We start from the raw sequence: 14,805 nt of genomic DNA, 5'->3' as shown, positions 1-14,805 counted from the left end.
TGGTACCCGATGTGTTGTGTGATGAGATATCAGATGTTTTATATCGAAACCAGAGTGCACCACTGATCACTGCTGCACTAATTCTCCGGACTCCGTGAAACCCCGTCATCATCCTTGTCATGTGACAGTCCCAATCTCCTCTTCACTCTCTCTTCTTGTCCACACTCCCTCCGACTCTGCCAACTCCGCAGAGCTCTCTTTACATTTTTTCTTACTGTAATGACTTCGAGAGTGTCGAAGGAAGCCTTGAACCAAGCGTAGACTCATATGAAGCGTCCAGGGCGCTTGGAAGAAAGTATCTCTGCCATTCTGGTCAAAACAGCAGGTTGCCGGCAACGAGTTCCCTTCAAGTAGATATGTAAATCATACTCTAGTTGCAAAGTATCGAGAAGAATAGTCGATTGGGACGCCTTCCCCTGGAATATACGACTTCCGTTCCTCGAAGCTTTTCTCAGCTTGAGAGCCCACTCATATCGACGCGAGCGAAAAAAGAGCAACTGATCTACATTCTACAGCGCACTATCTCAGGGCAAATTCTAGCTTTTGTAATCTGGACCTATAATTATGGAAATCCTGCACGTTCATTTTTGGACGATCGTACGCACTAACAGAGCACTACTTCACATACTCGCTTTCCATATGCTTACAGCTTCCAGCACACTTCAGGTACCTCCGAACGGAATCCAGCATCTTCCATTGATGTCAGCAGTGATTGATCATCTACCGCAAATTTCCCGTAGTACGTAGGGCGCTTGACATCATCGCACAGGACCGCAAGACTGCAAGATAAGTACGATGTACTTCACATATCAACACGTATGTACATGTAGTTGATTCAACGGAATTCGCAAACAACTTGATCATCTAGACAACCACCTCCACGGATATTCACAGCACGCAATCAAAAACAATGGCTCCAACTCAACCACGCACCCTCGAGGGCAAAGTGTATGCACACAACCCCCAATACCACCCTCCTTGACGCAACTAATCAATCCCAGTGCCATCGTAACCGGCGCCTCACGAGGAATAGGCTCCTCCATCGCCTTTGACCTTGCAGCGCGCGGCGCCAAAGTCGTCATAACCTACTCATCCGACAAATCCAAAGCCGGCGCCGACGAACTTATCTCCCGCATCCAATCCGAAGCCAACAGCTCCGCCATCCAAGTCCAATGCGATCTCAGCCAGCCCTCCGCGCCGCAAAAAATCGTCGAAGCCACTCTCGCAGCTTTCGGCAACCACATTGACATCTTGGTCAACAATGCTGGAATCATCAGTAACAAATTCATCACGGACATCACTCCCGAACACTACGATTCCGTCATGAACCTCAACACTCGTGCTCCTTTACTCATGCTCCAAGCAGTCCTCCCACACTTGCGGACTCCAGGACGTATCATCAACATCTCTTCCATTGGAGCTCGTGCCGGATTTCCCGGATCGTCGACCTACTGTGCGTCCAAGGCTGCTTTGGAGGGTTGGACGAGATGTTGGGCCGCAGAGTTGGGCAAGGATGGCACGACCGTGAATGCGGTGAATCCGGGTCCGACGGAGTCGGAGATGTTGCATCAGGTGGATGAGGCGTTGATTCAGCCGCAGAAGGATGCGACATTTATTGAGAATCGGGTTGCGAGACCACAGGAAATTGCGGAGATTGTGGGCTTTTTGGCGGAAGAGAGGAGTAGTTGGGTTACTGGGCAGTGTATTAGTGCTAGTGGCGGGCTTCAGCTGCATTAGGTGGGAAGTGAAGGAATGATGGTGCTGGTCAAGCATTTGATCATGCAGCAAATGGTGATAGAGGGATTCCAACGGCGTATCTTTGTGTCCGAACGATCATACAATTAAGAATATAGACTTTCAAGAAGCAATTGGATGTCCATTTCCTCGAGCATGGGACATCGTGTTTGGTTATTGATTCGACTTGGTACTTGCCATTATGTGCGGCAAACGAGCATAACATCGTTGCCTGATAGTCCAAGACCTTACAAACAGCTTCATAGCATAAGAAAATGGTACCGTACCTTACCTAGGTAGGTATGTGAGAACTGGGAACTGAGAACTGAGAAGCTCAGAACTACATGTACCTGCGGTCTACCTCCAATTCCAGTAATGATGCTTATGTAATGATATTCACGATATGCTCAAGATTCGTCCATCGGCAGCGTTCCCATTGGTCAATCACAACGCGACTTGCGAAGTTCAGATGCATTTTGTAGACTACATGTACCTTACACTTCCATCAACATCGGTCTATCCGCTAAACACTTGGTCTTGTCTCTTTGCAAATCGATAAAGAAGATGTGGTTGGCGAGCAAGGCAGTCAGGTCGAGCTGCACGACATGCAGACTCCGCGGTATGATTCGAGGCATGGAGATGGCCAGGTCGAGGCGGACGATCAGTGCAACATGGTCGATGAAGACATTATCGTTGATGAGGAGTGTAAAGAGCAATGAACAGAAGAGAGGGTTTAGTCAAAGGACGAGCCACGAAGCCAACGCATCGGGCTTCACACGACAGCAGGAAGTCGAGCTGATCGAAACACTCTACACGCGAGGCCACATCTCGCGAGACGAGTGGAGAGACAGCGTGTTTATGCAATCGGGTCTGCGAGCCGAGGGAGTGAGCATCGAGGAATTGGCGGGCGACAATGCCAAGCTCGAAGCACGAGTGCGGACATTACGCGAATACTATGGAGTGGCAGTGGTGCCGCAGCAACTGTTGGAAAGTGATGAGATCAAAGTGCACGAAAGACTCTTCGGCGAACTGCGACAGGTCGAGGCGATTGATGAAGAAGCCAGCGATATGGGACAGTTGGTAGGTAGGAGTGGGACCAGCGTGCTAGGCCAGGACGGCGAGGAGCTGGAATTCGACGAGAACGAGGCCTTGGAGGAAGAGGAGGATGCGCTGGCAGCAGAAAACATGCCTTTTGGACACATTCAAGGCCAATCACGACCAGAAAGACTGCGGCATGGCAACGAGAGGCTTGCAGACGACATGCGAGCTGCATTCGATCCCAGTGCATCATCTGAAGCACTTGCCCAGCAGGACTCCGTGCTCGCTGACGAGGCTGCTGTATACCAACGAACACATCCCCTCACCGTCGAAGGGAGATTTGCCACTTCCCCATCTACCCTCGAAATGCCCAAAGCTCCGTACCTTGATCCAGTCACAGGCATGCTCGCTGGCATATCGAATCGTCATCTCATCGATACCGCGCTTCGTGTCTTTGGAGGACCAGGCCTCCCGTACAGCACAGCTACACCCACGCGTGGGAAGTTGATGCCGCAGAAGGCAATTGCTCTGGATGCGTATCAGCCCCAAATGTCCGAGATCGAAGGTGATGTCTATCTTAGTACGCTCTACCCGGGGGTCTATGCCAGCGTTATGAGCGTCATGGTCGAGACCAGGAAACGACTCGGTAGTGCTTGGGCGGAAGGTCTTGTGCGGAAAGCTGAGGCAGGCGAGTTGAGGATCTTGGACGCCGGAGGTGGAGGTGCTGGTGTCATTGCTGTGAGAGAAGTCATTCGGGCAGAGTGGGAAAGGATGCTGGGGAAATCAGAAGATGACTTGAATGGTTCCACGGCACTCGCAGAAGCCGACGGAAAAGTTGGAGGAAGCGGAGTATCCCCACCACTCGGACACGCCACTGTCCTGACCAGTTCTGATGCGTTGCGGAACAGGGCGAGCAAGCTCTTGGAGCAGACCACATTTGTGCCCAGACTGCCAGACTACCTCCACGCCGAGAGCGCGCCAGCCCAGGGCAAGTTCGACATCGTGGTTGCGCCGCATACGCTATGGCAGCTACGAGAGGACTACATACGCAAGAGCCATGTTCAGAACCTCTGGTCCCTGCTTTCCACGGACGGCGGAGTTCTTATTCTGCTAGAGAAGGGCGTTCCGCGAGGCTTTGAGATGGTAGCTGGTGCGCGAGATCTCCTTCTCGAACAACGCATCTCTTCTCCAGGGTCCGAGCATCGTCTCACCAATCTCGAGGAGAAGCTTCCCAATTCTGGCCGCAATTACGAACACATCGTATGGGACGATGGTGAAAGTGCAGAGGCACAAGCTGAGGCACGAGCTGAGGCAATCGCAGCCGAAGGACCTGATCTCGCAACACAGCCCAAAGAGACGGGCATGATTATCGCGCCCTGCACAAATCACGAAGGCTGTCCCATGTACATGCAAAAGGGACATGTCAAAGGTCGCCGCGACATCTGCGCCTTCGAACAACGCTACCATCGCCCAGCCTTTCTCCAAAATGTTTATGGCACGCAAGGTCGAAACCATGAAGATGTTGAATTCTCTTACATATCCGTCATGCGCGGCCGTGACTTGCGTGCTTCAGCTGAAGCTACAGACCCTGAAGATAGCCAACTGCCTCGTCCCGAACTCGTCCAGAACCAAACGGCCACAGACAACGCCTTCGCTGGCTACGAACACCACACTCCTTCATCGTCGAGCGCGCCTCCGCATTCCCTCTCGCTCCCTCGCGTGATCCTTCCACCCCTCAAGCGTCAAGGCCACGTCATCATCGACCTCTGCACTCCCACTGGCACCCTCGAACGCTGGACCGTTCCTCGCTCCTTTTCCAAGCAAGCCTTCCGCGACGCTCGAAAGCTCAATTGGGGAGATTTATGGGCGTTGGGAGCCAAAACTCGCGTTCCAAGGAACGTGAAAGCGAAACCCAGGAACCTCGGGGATATGGACGTGAAGCTCGCCAAGAAGGAGAAGAAAAAGCTTCATCAGATTGTCAATCAGGGAGTCCCTGATGTGGCTGTGGACGAGTTTGGGAGAATTGTGAGCAATTATTCAAGGGATAGTGGTGGTGGCAAGGGGAGAGGAGCCATGGGCGGGAAGGCTCGAACGGGGGCGCAAGTCAGAGGAATCAGGGATAAGAGGGACAAGACAGGAATGGGCAATGGAAGGAGAAAGAATGTGGAAAGATGGCCGGCGGACGATGATATGTAAGTAACTTGACACGTCTTGTATCGTACATGTATCTACTCAATACTGTGTGGGTGGGTATCGAGATGAGGACAGTGTGCACCTCTGGAATAAACAAACTCCGCTTCGCAGACCTGCACCCAATATCCTCCCGCTGAACAGCTCTCTCTTCTTCTCCTCCCTGTCTTTACGAAGGAAACAAAAAATGTAGTGCGTGCACGATCTGCTACCTCTCGTCGTATCGTACATACATATCGTACAAAAACAATTGCATTATGCATTATGCATTACGCCTGCTGTGCTGTGTCTGCTGTCCTGTCCAGCAATTCTGTTCTGTCCTGTCCAGCCCGTTCATTTTGTGTGTCTTCGTCTCAAAAATCCGATCCGAGAACAAATTCGCCATCCTTTTCGATTCTGGCCTGAAATTTTTGTTTTTTGCGAGGTTGCGAGGTTGGGCGGCTGAAGAGAAGGAAGAGAAGAAGAAGGATGAGGAAGAGGAGTTGGGGATCTTTCGTGGTGGTGTTCTGCGGATAGAGGGAGTGCGGTGGCTGGGGTGGAATTAGGACTAGAGAAGTGGTGGTGGGTGGGTGCTGTGGAAGGAAGAGGTGGAGGCAGCTGAGATGCCCGGTCTTGCTGTCGATTTCGATTTTTTCTTTGTGTCTCTGTCTCTCGGGAAGTGGGTAGGTGGGTAGGTGGGTGCTGATGAATGGAAGCCACGTTGCCGCGACCGGGGATTTCTTGGTTTGGTAGTCGGGAACTTTCGAGGTCGAGGCACATTGCGTCAAGATCCAAGTTCTGATGATCTCGGGAAGGCAAAAAGGTGATTTTTTTGCCGGGAGTGGTTGATTCGGTCTTCTGTGTGCCGAGCTGCCAGTTTCTTTGGTACACTTTCGGGATCGAATTTTGGTGATTTGCCGGAGAAGCCGCCGATGGGAGTGATCGTTCAGCCGAATGAGAGAGTGAGAGAGAGGATGAGGGAAGGAGAGAGAGGATGAGAGAGAGAGAGAGAGAAATTCTCTCCATCCTCATGACCAGAGCGACTAGCCGACTAGATTTCGTCGAGTAGCCAGTCCGCAGCCTCGATCTGGTCGATGCGCTTGCACAGTTCATCCCTGACGGCCCGGCGGTCTTCGGAATCGACATAAAGTAGATTCGACGGCCTATTCATGACGCGGAACGTCTCCTGCAGGTCCTCCATCCGCTTCTGAAGCCACTCCAGCTTTCGCTGCAGCACTGCTTTTGGCGTACGCTGCATGGTGCTTTGGAAGACAGCGGGCACGTCTGCAATGAAGAGCTGTTTGGCCTCCATCTCGGCCGCATACTCTTCGGGAGAGAGGATGTCTTCTTCATCCTCATCATCACTCTGTCCCTCTGAATCCGATGCTGCTGGAGTCAGAGGGCCCTGGACATCTTGTCCTGCTGATGGGGCGGTCGGGGCCGAGGAGGAGGAGGAGGAGGAGGAGGAGGAGGTTGTGTGGTGGAGGGCAGAGTCGGCTGCTGCCGATTCTGCGCGCTCACTTCGGTGCTGGTGTACGGGAGAGGCCTCTGGGGCTTCTTCTGTTCGTGCCATTTTGAAATTACTCTGGTTTGGAGTAAAGTGGGTTGGTTGATGGTATGTTGGTATCAGAGAGAGAGAGCGTGTGGGTGTGTGGGTGTGGGTGTGGGTGTGGGTGTGGGTGTGGGTGTGTGCACAGAGTTTGTGGACGTTTTGCAATGATTGTGAACGGTGAACGGAGAGCTTTAATTGATGTGCAGGTATTACGGCAGGGAATGAGTGGTATATACAATGGTGTGGATGGTCAAAGTGTGGAGTAGATGTGAAGGTTTTGAAAATGTGAGGACGTCCCAGATTGGGACATAACAATAATTGGTAGACGAATAAGATTGATGGTATCAAAACGCACTTGCCTGATCTACCGCACCCGCACCTACCTATGCGAACGAAATCATCACCTATACGGAGCCTGTCCGCAGCGATGATGCAAGTCCCGTGCCTCTATCGCTTGAGGGCAGTGGGACAGTTGAAATCAATCTCGGGGTAGGCATTCTTGAGCGCCGTGTTGATTTTGGCCAAGTTGGCAGGCTTCATGTTGCTAGCAATGGTGATGACGGTGTTCTTGTTGTCCTTGGCGCCTTTGCACTTGAGCCCGGTCAGGTCGAAGTCCTGTGCAACCTTTTCCTTGATGAGCCCGCACCTGCTTCCACCCAGGTATGGACGACCGATCTTGACCGTGAACGCGGAAGCGTCAACGTTCCAAAAAGCGTCATTGTATCCCGAGCACGACGAAGTGTTATCGGCGAGCGGAGCACTGCGGGAAGTCAAGTCGACCGTGGTATCGTGGACCTGATCATCGTTAGTCATTGGTGCGGCCAGCGCGCCGGAAGCGGCAAGGATGGTTGTGATGAAGAAGCGCATCGTAGCAATGATTTTGAATCTGCTGTTCGAAGTGAGTGTATGTGGTCTTGATGATGTATTTTTTTACTTGCGGGAGTGAGGTATTGTGTTTGTATGAGGCAGAAGAGTGCAGAGAGGAGCGGATTTTGCGAGAACTTGTAGTGCGTGGACGATGGACTCGGACAAAGCGAGAAGACAAGGACCTGTGCATCAGCAAGAGATATGAGCTAATTGTGGCATCTGAAAGGTGGCGATAAAGGAGGGACAAAGGAGGATGGACAAAGCGGTGGACAAGCATGGAAATTTGGCCACGAGGACCATTTGACAATGCTTCTTTATCTGGCATTGTGGCATTGTCATCTATAGACCGCATCTGCTGTAAATGTCAATGACTAGGCCTCAGGACGAGAAGCCACTACATTGTGCCATGAGGCTATGTTGTTATTGATGCTGAGTCTCATATGGAGGCCAGACAGAACCACTCTACCTGATGGTGCGGTGAGTCGCCGACAGTGAATGCATGTTCATGTAGAGATGAAATCAGTATAAGCCCGCAACTGTATGCGGTAGAGGATGAGGATGAAAATGAGAATGAAAATGAGGATGAAAATGAAAATGAAAATGAAATCATGGAGGCTGAAAAAGGAGAGGGTGAGGTGGAGGAGACATGCATGACTTTAAATTGAAATTGGGCACTTGTGACGCACGACGCAGAGTTCGGAGTGGTCTTGGCAGATGTTGGAGGTTTCCGCCACTTGAGCGCCCGCCTTTCCTTTCCCTTCTTAACCTCAACACCAACACCAACACCGACACCACCACCACCACCTCTGACCTCCACTCTCCACTCACCACACCGCCCGCCGCTCCCACACCACCGCGACACCCCCGACGCACATTTCCACCGAACCCTCCCAGGGACTCCACGACCACACAGCTGCGTATGTCAACCATCGAGAACCTCAAGTCTTTTGGTACGTAACCCCGACCTTGCCCCTCCTCCATCCTCAGCCGCACGATAAGGCATGTCGCACGCGACTCGTTGCGACATGGCCACCACCCACCACACCGCCAGAGCGACTGCGACATTAGTGGCGGAGCCGTGACCGCAGAACCACCTTGCGCTGCTGCTGCTGCTGCTGGCGACGTGACCCTGCCCCTCCCGTCACCACCGCCGCCGCCGTCCTCTCGAGCTAGCAACTGACCGCGCATGTGCCACAGACCCCTTCGCCGAGGCCGATGCCGACGGTGATGGTGAGACTAAGCAGTCGCAGAACTACATCCACATCCGTATCCAGCGTACGTACTCTTCCCACCCTCTCGTCGTCCCGCACCACCGCCACTAACCCACCCCGCAGAACGCAATGGTCGCAAGACCTTGACTACTGTCCAAGGTCTCCCCAAGAAGTTTGACCAGAAGAAGATCCTCAAGGTGATCAAGAAGAAGTTTGCTTGCAATGGCACCATTGTCAACGACACCGAGATGGGAGAGGTGATCCAGCTCCAGGGCGATCAGCGCAAGGATGTGCAGGAATTCTTGGTCGACAAGAAAGAGGGACTCGAGCTAGATGCCAAGACCATCAAGGTCCATGGTTTCTAGGCTCTTCACCAGACGACACCGGAATCGTCTGCAGCGCGTCGAGGGCACTGCGAAGTCGGGATAACACTACATACGATCCGCGAAGACTCTCTTTGCAGATTGCATCACACGTGTGACGGACACGTCGGGCAGCGGCAGGTACCACTTGCTGTTCCTGGCTGGTCCAGATCACGGCCGATACGACTCCACGATTACGAACTGCCTTGTTTATCCGATAACAGGCTACGACGATATGCGCAGGTAGACGCACGACGGATGGTCCCTTCTGAATCGACAACGAGGCGACATGCTTGATGTACGGTCCTACTACTTTTTCCTTTCTACAACCACGATTTCGGTTATGCTTCTAGGGAGCTGCAAGCAATGAGGCACCGGCCGGCTGGCTATGGAGAAACGGGTAGCTCTAAGTACTAAAGAATGGATTGCATGATGAGCATGCTGCAAATACCGATACCTTCCACCTCGGAGCTCTGACACTGGCTAATCTCCAAGTGCTGTGACTACTGATTGGCTTCAGGTTCACCTTGGCTAGAAACTCGCATGCACGTGTACTGTAGTAGCTAACACTGACAGTCCACAACGTGCGTGACAAGGTGCTTCAGGCGCAAAACCCATCGCGGCAAGAGTGATTGTAAGGTTTGCGTTCTTCGAGTGGCGGGGATAGGTAAGGCACCTACCTGGTAGTTCGATCGTGCAGTTTCATGACCTGGCAGCTTGGCGCAGGTTGCAGCCCGTGCCACGTGACGCATCATCCAACAACAACAACTTAGGTAACTCTGTTTGAGCCCAAACATTTCGAGCAAGGTTCCCTACCCAGCCTCTTGCTCTCTACACAGACTCCCGCTTCTTCACAAGTTACACTTTCCGTCACAGCACCGGATTCCCGCTGCGATCAATTCTGACCTGCTACAAGGACGATGTTATATGAAAAAAGACAATTGAACCTCCCAAGGAGCATCGAAACCAGATAGTCGGGTAGTCATTTATATACGCCGATATGTCAGGAAGAAATTCACAGCAACGCAAGATACGCCGAGATATTGATGTTTCAAATATGTCGAAAAAGAATTTCAAAAGAAAAAGGAAAGAAAGAAGAAAAGAAAGAAAAGGGAAATCCTACCCGGCCCCGAATGACGAAGAGGATCAGGAGGAGGAGGTAATCTACATGTAGCTAGCTACTTAGGTAGCTTAGCAACTTAACACATAGACATACACACACATACAAAACTTTCTGCGTAGCAGACCTGAGTCGGTCAAAGGCCCTCGTCGAGTAATTTTATTTGTCTACGTCTATGTATCTGTTTATCCTCTGCAAAATAACAGTCATTCGTTCTCTCAGAGTCGAAGGCAGGTAGTTTGTAGTCGTTTTTCTGCAAAAGTTGGATAGTCTCGAGATGGCATTGGAGGCTTATATATTCTTGGAATACTTGACCGTATTGGATGTTGTTCAGCGGTCGAGCTCGTACCGAGAGGTTAAGGCTCTATAGAAACGACTTGTAGTCATATAGGCTACATAACTCTATACTGTCGAGAAGAACTAAATCTCGTGCAAGAGAAACGATCATTGCATCCATTTAAGTGGAAACCAGGCCTAATGATTGATTAGTAAGCTAGCCTACATATAGTTAGTGTATTCTAGCCCTACCTTAGCGTAAAGTACTTCCCTTCTTTTATTTGTTGTTACAACACTTCCCCTTCCCTTCCCCTTTCTTTTTATCCTATCCTACGCCTCCTTCGTGTTATCCAAGCTAGGAATATCTTTGTTTTTTTTTTCTTCTTTTATATTATTTTACAGCAGCGTAGTAAGTAACCTTTGCAGCTTTTCCTCTCAGAATGAACATGTGCTAAGCATTTACGATAAGCTTCACCTGCAAAGTGGCTAAAAGCATGATTACATCGCAGAAGACTAGAGAGGTACTACCTTACCTACCTTACTTTCTTCCGCGATCTTTTTCGGGCTACTAGCGGAGATCGATCCGGGGTTGGTGGTAAGGATAAGGACTGGCCCCATCCCTCGACTCTTGTATGCCTGGAAGTTCTCGGAATCATTCGTTGACAGTGAGTCCTCGTCGACAAAAAAATCTATATCTTGGACCTTAATCTGCAAAAGCTCGCCCCCGGTGGCGATTCTTCCTAGAACCATGATCACACGTTACTTGTCTGCCTGAGGTAGGTTGAAAGGGAAAAAACTTATGGAAGGCTACCTAGGGTATCAGACAACGTAATACTCGGCGATCATGAGCAACCAACACAGCTTCAAGAAAGAGTGTTGGCACCTTGATTGGCGAATGCATTACCTGTTTAGCTACCTGTATCTTTCTATCTGTCTATGCCTTGATCTTGGACCGGATCAGATCTTTTCGAAACGTAGGAGGTAAGTTTTCCATTCTCGCCCGCAAAGAATCGAGAATATGGCTCGGTTTCTTCAGCACTCACCTGGGTCTAGAGTCCAAAAAGAAGTCGATGACATCTGCTCTTCGGTATGTCTTAATTACCGGTGTATGTGTGTTTTTAGAGAGAGTGTTGTGTGTATCAGAGCGCTAATCCCAGAACCAAATTCCGCCCTCAACCGTGCAGGCTGCAGAAGGCAAACCAGGGGGATATCATCCATAGTTCCTACAATTCTCGTGTCAGCGTCTAAAACAAGTTTTTCTGCTGTCACCAAATTTCCACGCCGCCACGGCATCCGTGAGTACCATGGGGGGGCTTTCAACGGGGCAGCAGACAGAGTTGACAGAGTTGTGTTCCATGATGGACCGATTTTGTCCCCTTGTTCGCCAGCATGGGGGTTAGGTATGTATAAAATGCTGTCTTCTGATGATGCTCACTCACGTACTCTGTCGAGGTTTCACTTTTGAATCAAGATACCTTTTCTCTCTTCAAGATCGAGAGATACTCTCGCTACATTGGCCCTACGGTACCTGCTTTTACGAGAAACTTGTTCTTGTCTCGATTCCGGAAACTCGTTCACACACACATACGCACACACATACATACACACACACACACACACACACACACACACACACACACACACACACACACACACCTACACACCTACACACCTATCATAACCATGGGCTCGCTTCTCAAGTTTACGCTAGCAGCACTTTTCCTTTCCCTCTCGCCTTTGGGCGTCGAAGGGGGTCTTTGCGACGATGACAAAGGCGAGGCGTGGCTCCATTACGCCAGAGATTGCAAGGGCTGGACAAACCATGTGAAATGGCCAGAAACAACCGGGGACCTCCCTTGTCAAGTAATCACGAATGGCAACGTGGGCAGCGTTTGGAAATCGCGTGCTAATGACCGTTGCGCGATTATATTGTACACGACCCCTTATTGCGATGATGATCACAGACTGGATACTGAATCCGCTAATGAGTATGGATGCAAGAATGTCCCTTGGGGCGCGAAGGCTTGGAAAGTCCGTTGCGTCAAGGACCCCACTTGTGATTAATTGGCGCGGGAGAAAAGGGGTTCGATCTGGATCTGAATGACTACGCTCCTCCTGAGCTGATGCACCCGATGGTAAGTCAAGTGGGCTTGCGAGCGATGCAGGTCGAGAGGAGGCTCACAAGTTTTCACTAGAATCCATCCCTCTCTCTCTCTCTCTCTTTCTCTCTCTCTCTTTACCGGCCGCCTTTAGAAGGAATCCCTAAAATCCAAATCCCCCTAAAAACGCCAAATCACCCTCCTCGCTGCTCCAAGGACGGCTTGGGACTGGCTACGAGCCCCTCCCTGTTTCGACCTCAAGCGACTTCCTCAATGAAAGATATGATCTGGTTCTCTTAGCAAGACACCGAGGAAATCATTGCAAACGCATGCAGTGTGTCTCCTTGATATGGGATGCAAATTGGTATCTGTCTACATCCCTAGCAAGATTCTTCACGATCGAAAAATAAAAGGAAAAATAAAAAATAGAAAAATAGAAAAATAGAAATAAAAAGAACAACTCTGATCTCCCGAGCTGTTGGATGACGATGATGATGATGGTTCTTTTTTGAGCTTGTGCTTCCTCAGATAAACCGTACTAGGTAGGTATCTTGTACTTTTGTATTCTCTTTGGACACCACCACACAGCCAAGAACCTACTACATACTTCTGACCGCGAAATGCACATCACCATCATCATCATCATCATCATCATCACCCATCATCACTCCTTATTAAAATCAATCACAATTCTCCCCGCAACTTCTCCTCTTCTCAACTGCTGTACACTCTCAGGAAAAGCGCTCAAGCCTCGTACTTCAGCAATAGGTTTCAACAATCCCCGTTTGGCATAATTGAGTGCAGAAGCTGTATCTTGTAGAGTCCCCACGAGACATCCAGTGACGGTTAATTTTTTCAGCGCGAACAACAATGGCGGCGCTCCCGCGATGATGTTTTGATCGGCTGGTGGGAGACCGATGCATACGATTTTGGCGCTGGCTCGATCGCCGATGTAGGAGACTGCGTCTGTGGGATGGGGTTAGTGAGGTGTAGGTAAAGAAAAGAAGGGGAGGAGGGGGGTTATAGGGGTGTGTTGCGTAAGGTACCTCTGTATGTTTGCCAGGCGGTTACGATCACTCCGTTGGCTCCGAGACCATCTGCTATTTCTTTGATGCGAGATGCGATGTCAGTTTCTTCTTTGAAGTCAAGAAATACTTCGGCTCCGAGTGTTGTTGCGAGCTTCTTCTTTGCTTCGCCGCTATCGATCACGATTGGTCTCATTCCCATTGCCCTGTTCAACAATCAGCATTTCTTTTTTTTTTTCTTTTTCTTCTTTATTGCAACAATATCCATCTCGCGCCCCCACAACATCCTCAACGAAATATACACCACACCACACCACACCAAAAACATACCTCGCCAACTGCACCCCCTGAATCCCCACCCCGCCCGCCCCACCCGGAAAAACAATCCAATCGCCCGCCTTAAACCCGCCCTCCCTCAGCGCACAATGCATAGTCGAAGCCGAACACATAATGGGGCCAGCCGCCTCATCCGGCACTTCATCAGGAATTTTCGCCGTATAAATCGCCGGCGTGACAACATATTGTTGATAGGAACCCGTCGTCATCATTCCCGTGTGAATCACTTGAAGACAATACTGTTCTTCGCCGTTCCAGCATTGTGTGCAGTTGTGGCACACGTCCCACATGGGTCGTACGCCTGCTCGGTCGCCGATTTTCCAGTTGGTTACGCCGGCGCCTAGTTGGACTACTACTCCTGCGCCTTCGTGGCCGGGGGAGCGGACGTTGAAGTCTTGCATGCCTAGATTTTTTGGAGGGGAGGGGGGGTTTGGTTAGTGTTTTGCCTGATCTCTTTTCAACTATTGATTGATTGTTCCATCTCTACTCACCAACTGGATTCCCGAGATCATTGGCCATAAAGTGGATATCACTCCCACAGAGGCCTGTAACATTAAGCTTGATAAGGAGTTGACCCGGTCCTGGTTTGGGAACGGGAACATCTTGAACTTCGAGATGGAAATCTGGTCCATAGTTGACCTGTTGTTTGTTTTTTGCATGAGAAATGTGTACACAGCATGATGTGGTGGAGTAAATGGGTACTGACGACTACACCCGCCTTGCAGGTTTCGGGGATTTCGAAGGTTGCCATTGGATGAGAGGGATTACTAGATGGGGCAATTTGGATGGTGAAGTGTGAAGTCAAAGATTGGGATACCTACGTTCAATGGGAAGATGAGGGAGAGAGGATATGATGGCGGGAGGTATTGATTGCAATTATCATCAACACCTTAGATGCGATTCATACTCCTCGGTACAAACTTGGTGCGGGGTCCATATGGTGGGGTCCTCATATTAGCCACACTGCGTACGTACTCTAGGCACTATGGATCATGTTCCACAGCGCTCAAGGCGTG

At 50.6% G+C, this 14,805-nt stretch overlaps 7 protein-coding genes across 7 annotated transcripts; 4 read left to right on the top strand and 3 right to left on the bottom strand.

Annotated features, from left to right (window-relative positions):
• The first annotated feature begins 239 nt into the window (after nucleotides 1–239).
• On the top strand, nucleotides 240–1,865 carry SEPMUDRAFT_152366 (NAD(P)-binding protein). Its single transcript, XM_016907402.1, has 3 exons — nucleotides 240–597; nucleotides 657–948; nucleotides 1,002–1,865. The coding sequence occupies exons 2-3, from the start codon at nucleotides 911–913 to the stop codon at nucleotides 1,735–1,737; spliced, it is 774 nt and encodes a 257-aa protein (XP_016756197.1). The 5' UTR covers nucleotides 240–597; nucleotides 657–910; the 3' UTR covers nucleotides 1,738–1,865.
• Nucleotides 1,866–2,255: 390 nt separating this feature from the next.
• Nucleotides 2,256–5,076, top strand: SEPMUDRAFT_152365 (uncharacterized protein). Its single transcript, XM_016907401.1, has one exon. The coding sequence runs from the start codon at nucleotides 2,299–2,301 to the stop codon at nucleotides 4,966–4,968; it is 2,670 nt and encodes an 889-aa protein (XP_016756196.1). The 5' UTR covers nucleotides 2,256–2,298; the 3' UTR covers nucleotides 4,969–5,076.
• A 916-nt stretch (nucleotides 5,077–5,992) lies between these two features.
• On the bottom strand, nucleotides 5,993–6,514 carry SEPMUDRAFT_112114 (uncharacterized protein; the record flags this gene model as incomplete). The annotated part of the gene is made up of 1 exon (XM_016900957.1): nucleotides 5,993–6,514. The coding sequence occupies one exon, from the start codon at nucleotides 6,512–6,514 to the stop codon at nucleotides 5,993–5,995; it is 522 nt and encodes a 173-aa protein (XP_016756195.1).
• Nucleotides 6,515–6,940: 426 nt separating this feature from the next.
• SEPMUDRAFT_112113 (uncharacterized protein) lies at nucleotides 6,941–7,360 on the bottom strand (the record flags this gene model as incomplete). The annotated part of the gene is made up of 1 exon (XM_016900956.1): nucleotides 6,941–7,360. One exon carries the CDS (start codon nucleotides 7,358–7,360, stop codon nucleotides 6,941–6,943), a length of 420 nt encoding a protein of 139 aa, XP_016756194.1.
• A 779-nt stretch (nucleotides 7,361–8,139) lies between these two features.
• SEPMUDRAFT_94799 (translation initiation factor SUI1) lies at nucleotides 8,140–9,771 on the top strand. The gene is made up of 3 exons (XM_016910645.1): nucleotides 8,140–8,310; nucleotides 8,558–8,635; nucleotides 8,695–9,771. Exons 1-3 carry the CDS (start codon nucleotides 8,280–8,282, stop codon nucleotides 8,934–8,936), a joined length of 351 nt encoding a protein of 116 aa, XP_016756193.1. The 5' UTR covers nucleotides 8,140–8,279; the 3' UTR covers nucleotides 8,937–9,771.
• Nucleotides 9,772–12,012: 2,241 nt separating this feature from the next.
• SEPMUDRAFT_121575 (uncharacterized protein) lies at nucleotides 12,013–12,393 on the top strand (the record flags this gene model as incomplete). The annotated part of the gene is made up of 1 exon (XM_016901695.1): nucleotides 12,013–12,393. One exon carries the CDS (start codon nucleotides 12,013–12,015, stop codon nucleotides 12,391–12,393), a length of 381 nt encoding a protein of 126 aa, XP_016756192.1.
• Nucleotides 12,394–12,882: 489 nt separating this feature from the next.
• On the bottom strand, nucleotides 12,883–14,579 carry SEPMUDRAFT_74795 (alcohol dehydrogenase). Its single transcript, XM_016910081.1, has 5 exons — nucleotides 14,496–14,579; nucleotides 14,281–14,428; nucleotides 13,784–14,192; nucleotides 13,475–13,659; nucleotides 12,883–13,394 (listed from the first exon to the last, which is right to left on the bottom strand). The coding sequence occupies exons 1-5, from the start codon at nucleotides 14,538–14,540 to the stop codon at nucleotides 13,093–13,095; spliced, it is 1,089 nt and encodes a 362-aa protein (XP_016756191.1). The 5' UTR covers nucleotides 14,541–14,579; the 3' UTR covers nucleotides 12,883–13,092.
• Between the last annotated feature and the right edge of the window lie 226 nt (nucleotides 14,580–14,805).

Source organism: Sphaerulina musiva, assembly GCF_000320565.1.
Source record: "Sphaerulina musiva SO2202 unplaced genomic scaffold SEPMUscaffold_13, whole genome shotgun sequence".
Classification (NCBI taxonomy): domain Eukaryota; kingdom Fungi; phylum Ascomycota; class Dothideomycetes; order Mycosphaerellales; family Mycosphaerellaceae; genus Sphaerulina; species Sphaerulina musiva.
Note: the sequence above shows the minus strand (reverse complement) of the source record. Positions and strands in the feature narration are given on the sequence as shown.

Excerpts from the sequence above, each read along its gene's own strand:
- SEPMUDRAFT_152366 (XM_016907402.1), top strand. The coding sequence starts at position 911 with ATGGCTCCAACTCAACCACGCACCCTCGAGGGCAAAGT. Across the intron at positions 949-1,001 it reads CGCACCCTCGAGGGCAAAGT|TGCCATCGTAACCGGCGCCT; the intron begins GTATGCACACAA and ends AATCAATCCCAG.
- SEPMUDRAFT_152365 (XM_016907401.1), top strand. The coding sequence starts at position 2,299 with ATGTGGTTGGCGAGCAAGGCAGTCAGGTCGAGCTGCACGACATGCAGA.
- SEPMUDRAFT_94799 (XM_016910645.1), top strand. The coding sequence starts at position 8,280 with ATGTCAACCATCGAGAACCTCAAGTCTTTTG. Across the intron at positions 8,311-8,557 it reads CGAGAACCTCAAGTCTTTTG|ACCCCTTCGCCGAGGCCGAT; the intron begins GTACGTAACCCC and ends CATGTGCCACAG. Across the intron at positions 8,636-8,694 it reads CATCCACATCCGTATCCAGC|AACGCAATGGTCGCAAGACC; the intron begins GTACGTACTCTT and ends CCCACCCCGCAG.
- SEPMUDRAFT_74795 (XM_016910081.1), bottom strand. The coding sequence starts at position 14,540 with ATGGCAACCTTCGAAATCCCCGAAACCTGCAAGGCGGGTGTAGTC. Across the intron at positions 14,193-14,280 it reads TGATCTCGGGAATCCAGTTG|GCATGCAAGACTTCAACGTC; the intron begins GTGAGTAGAGAT and ends CAAAAAATCTAG. Across the intron at positions 13,660-13,783 it reads CAGGGGGTGCAGTTGGCGAG|GGCAATGGGAATGAGACCAA; the intron begins GTATGTTTTTGG and ends ATTGTTGAACAG.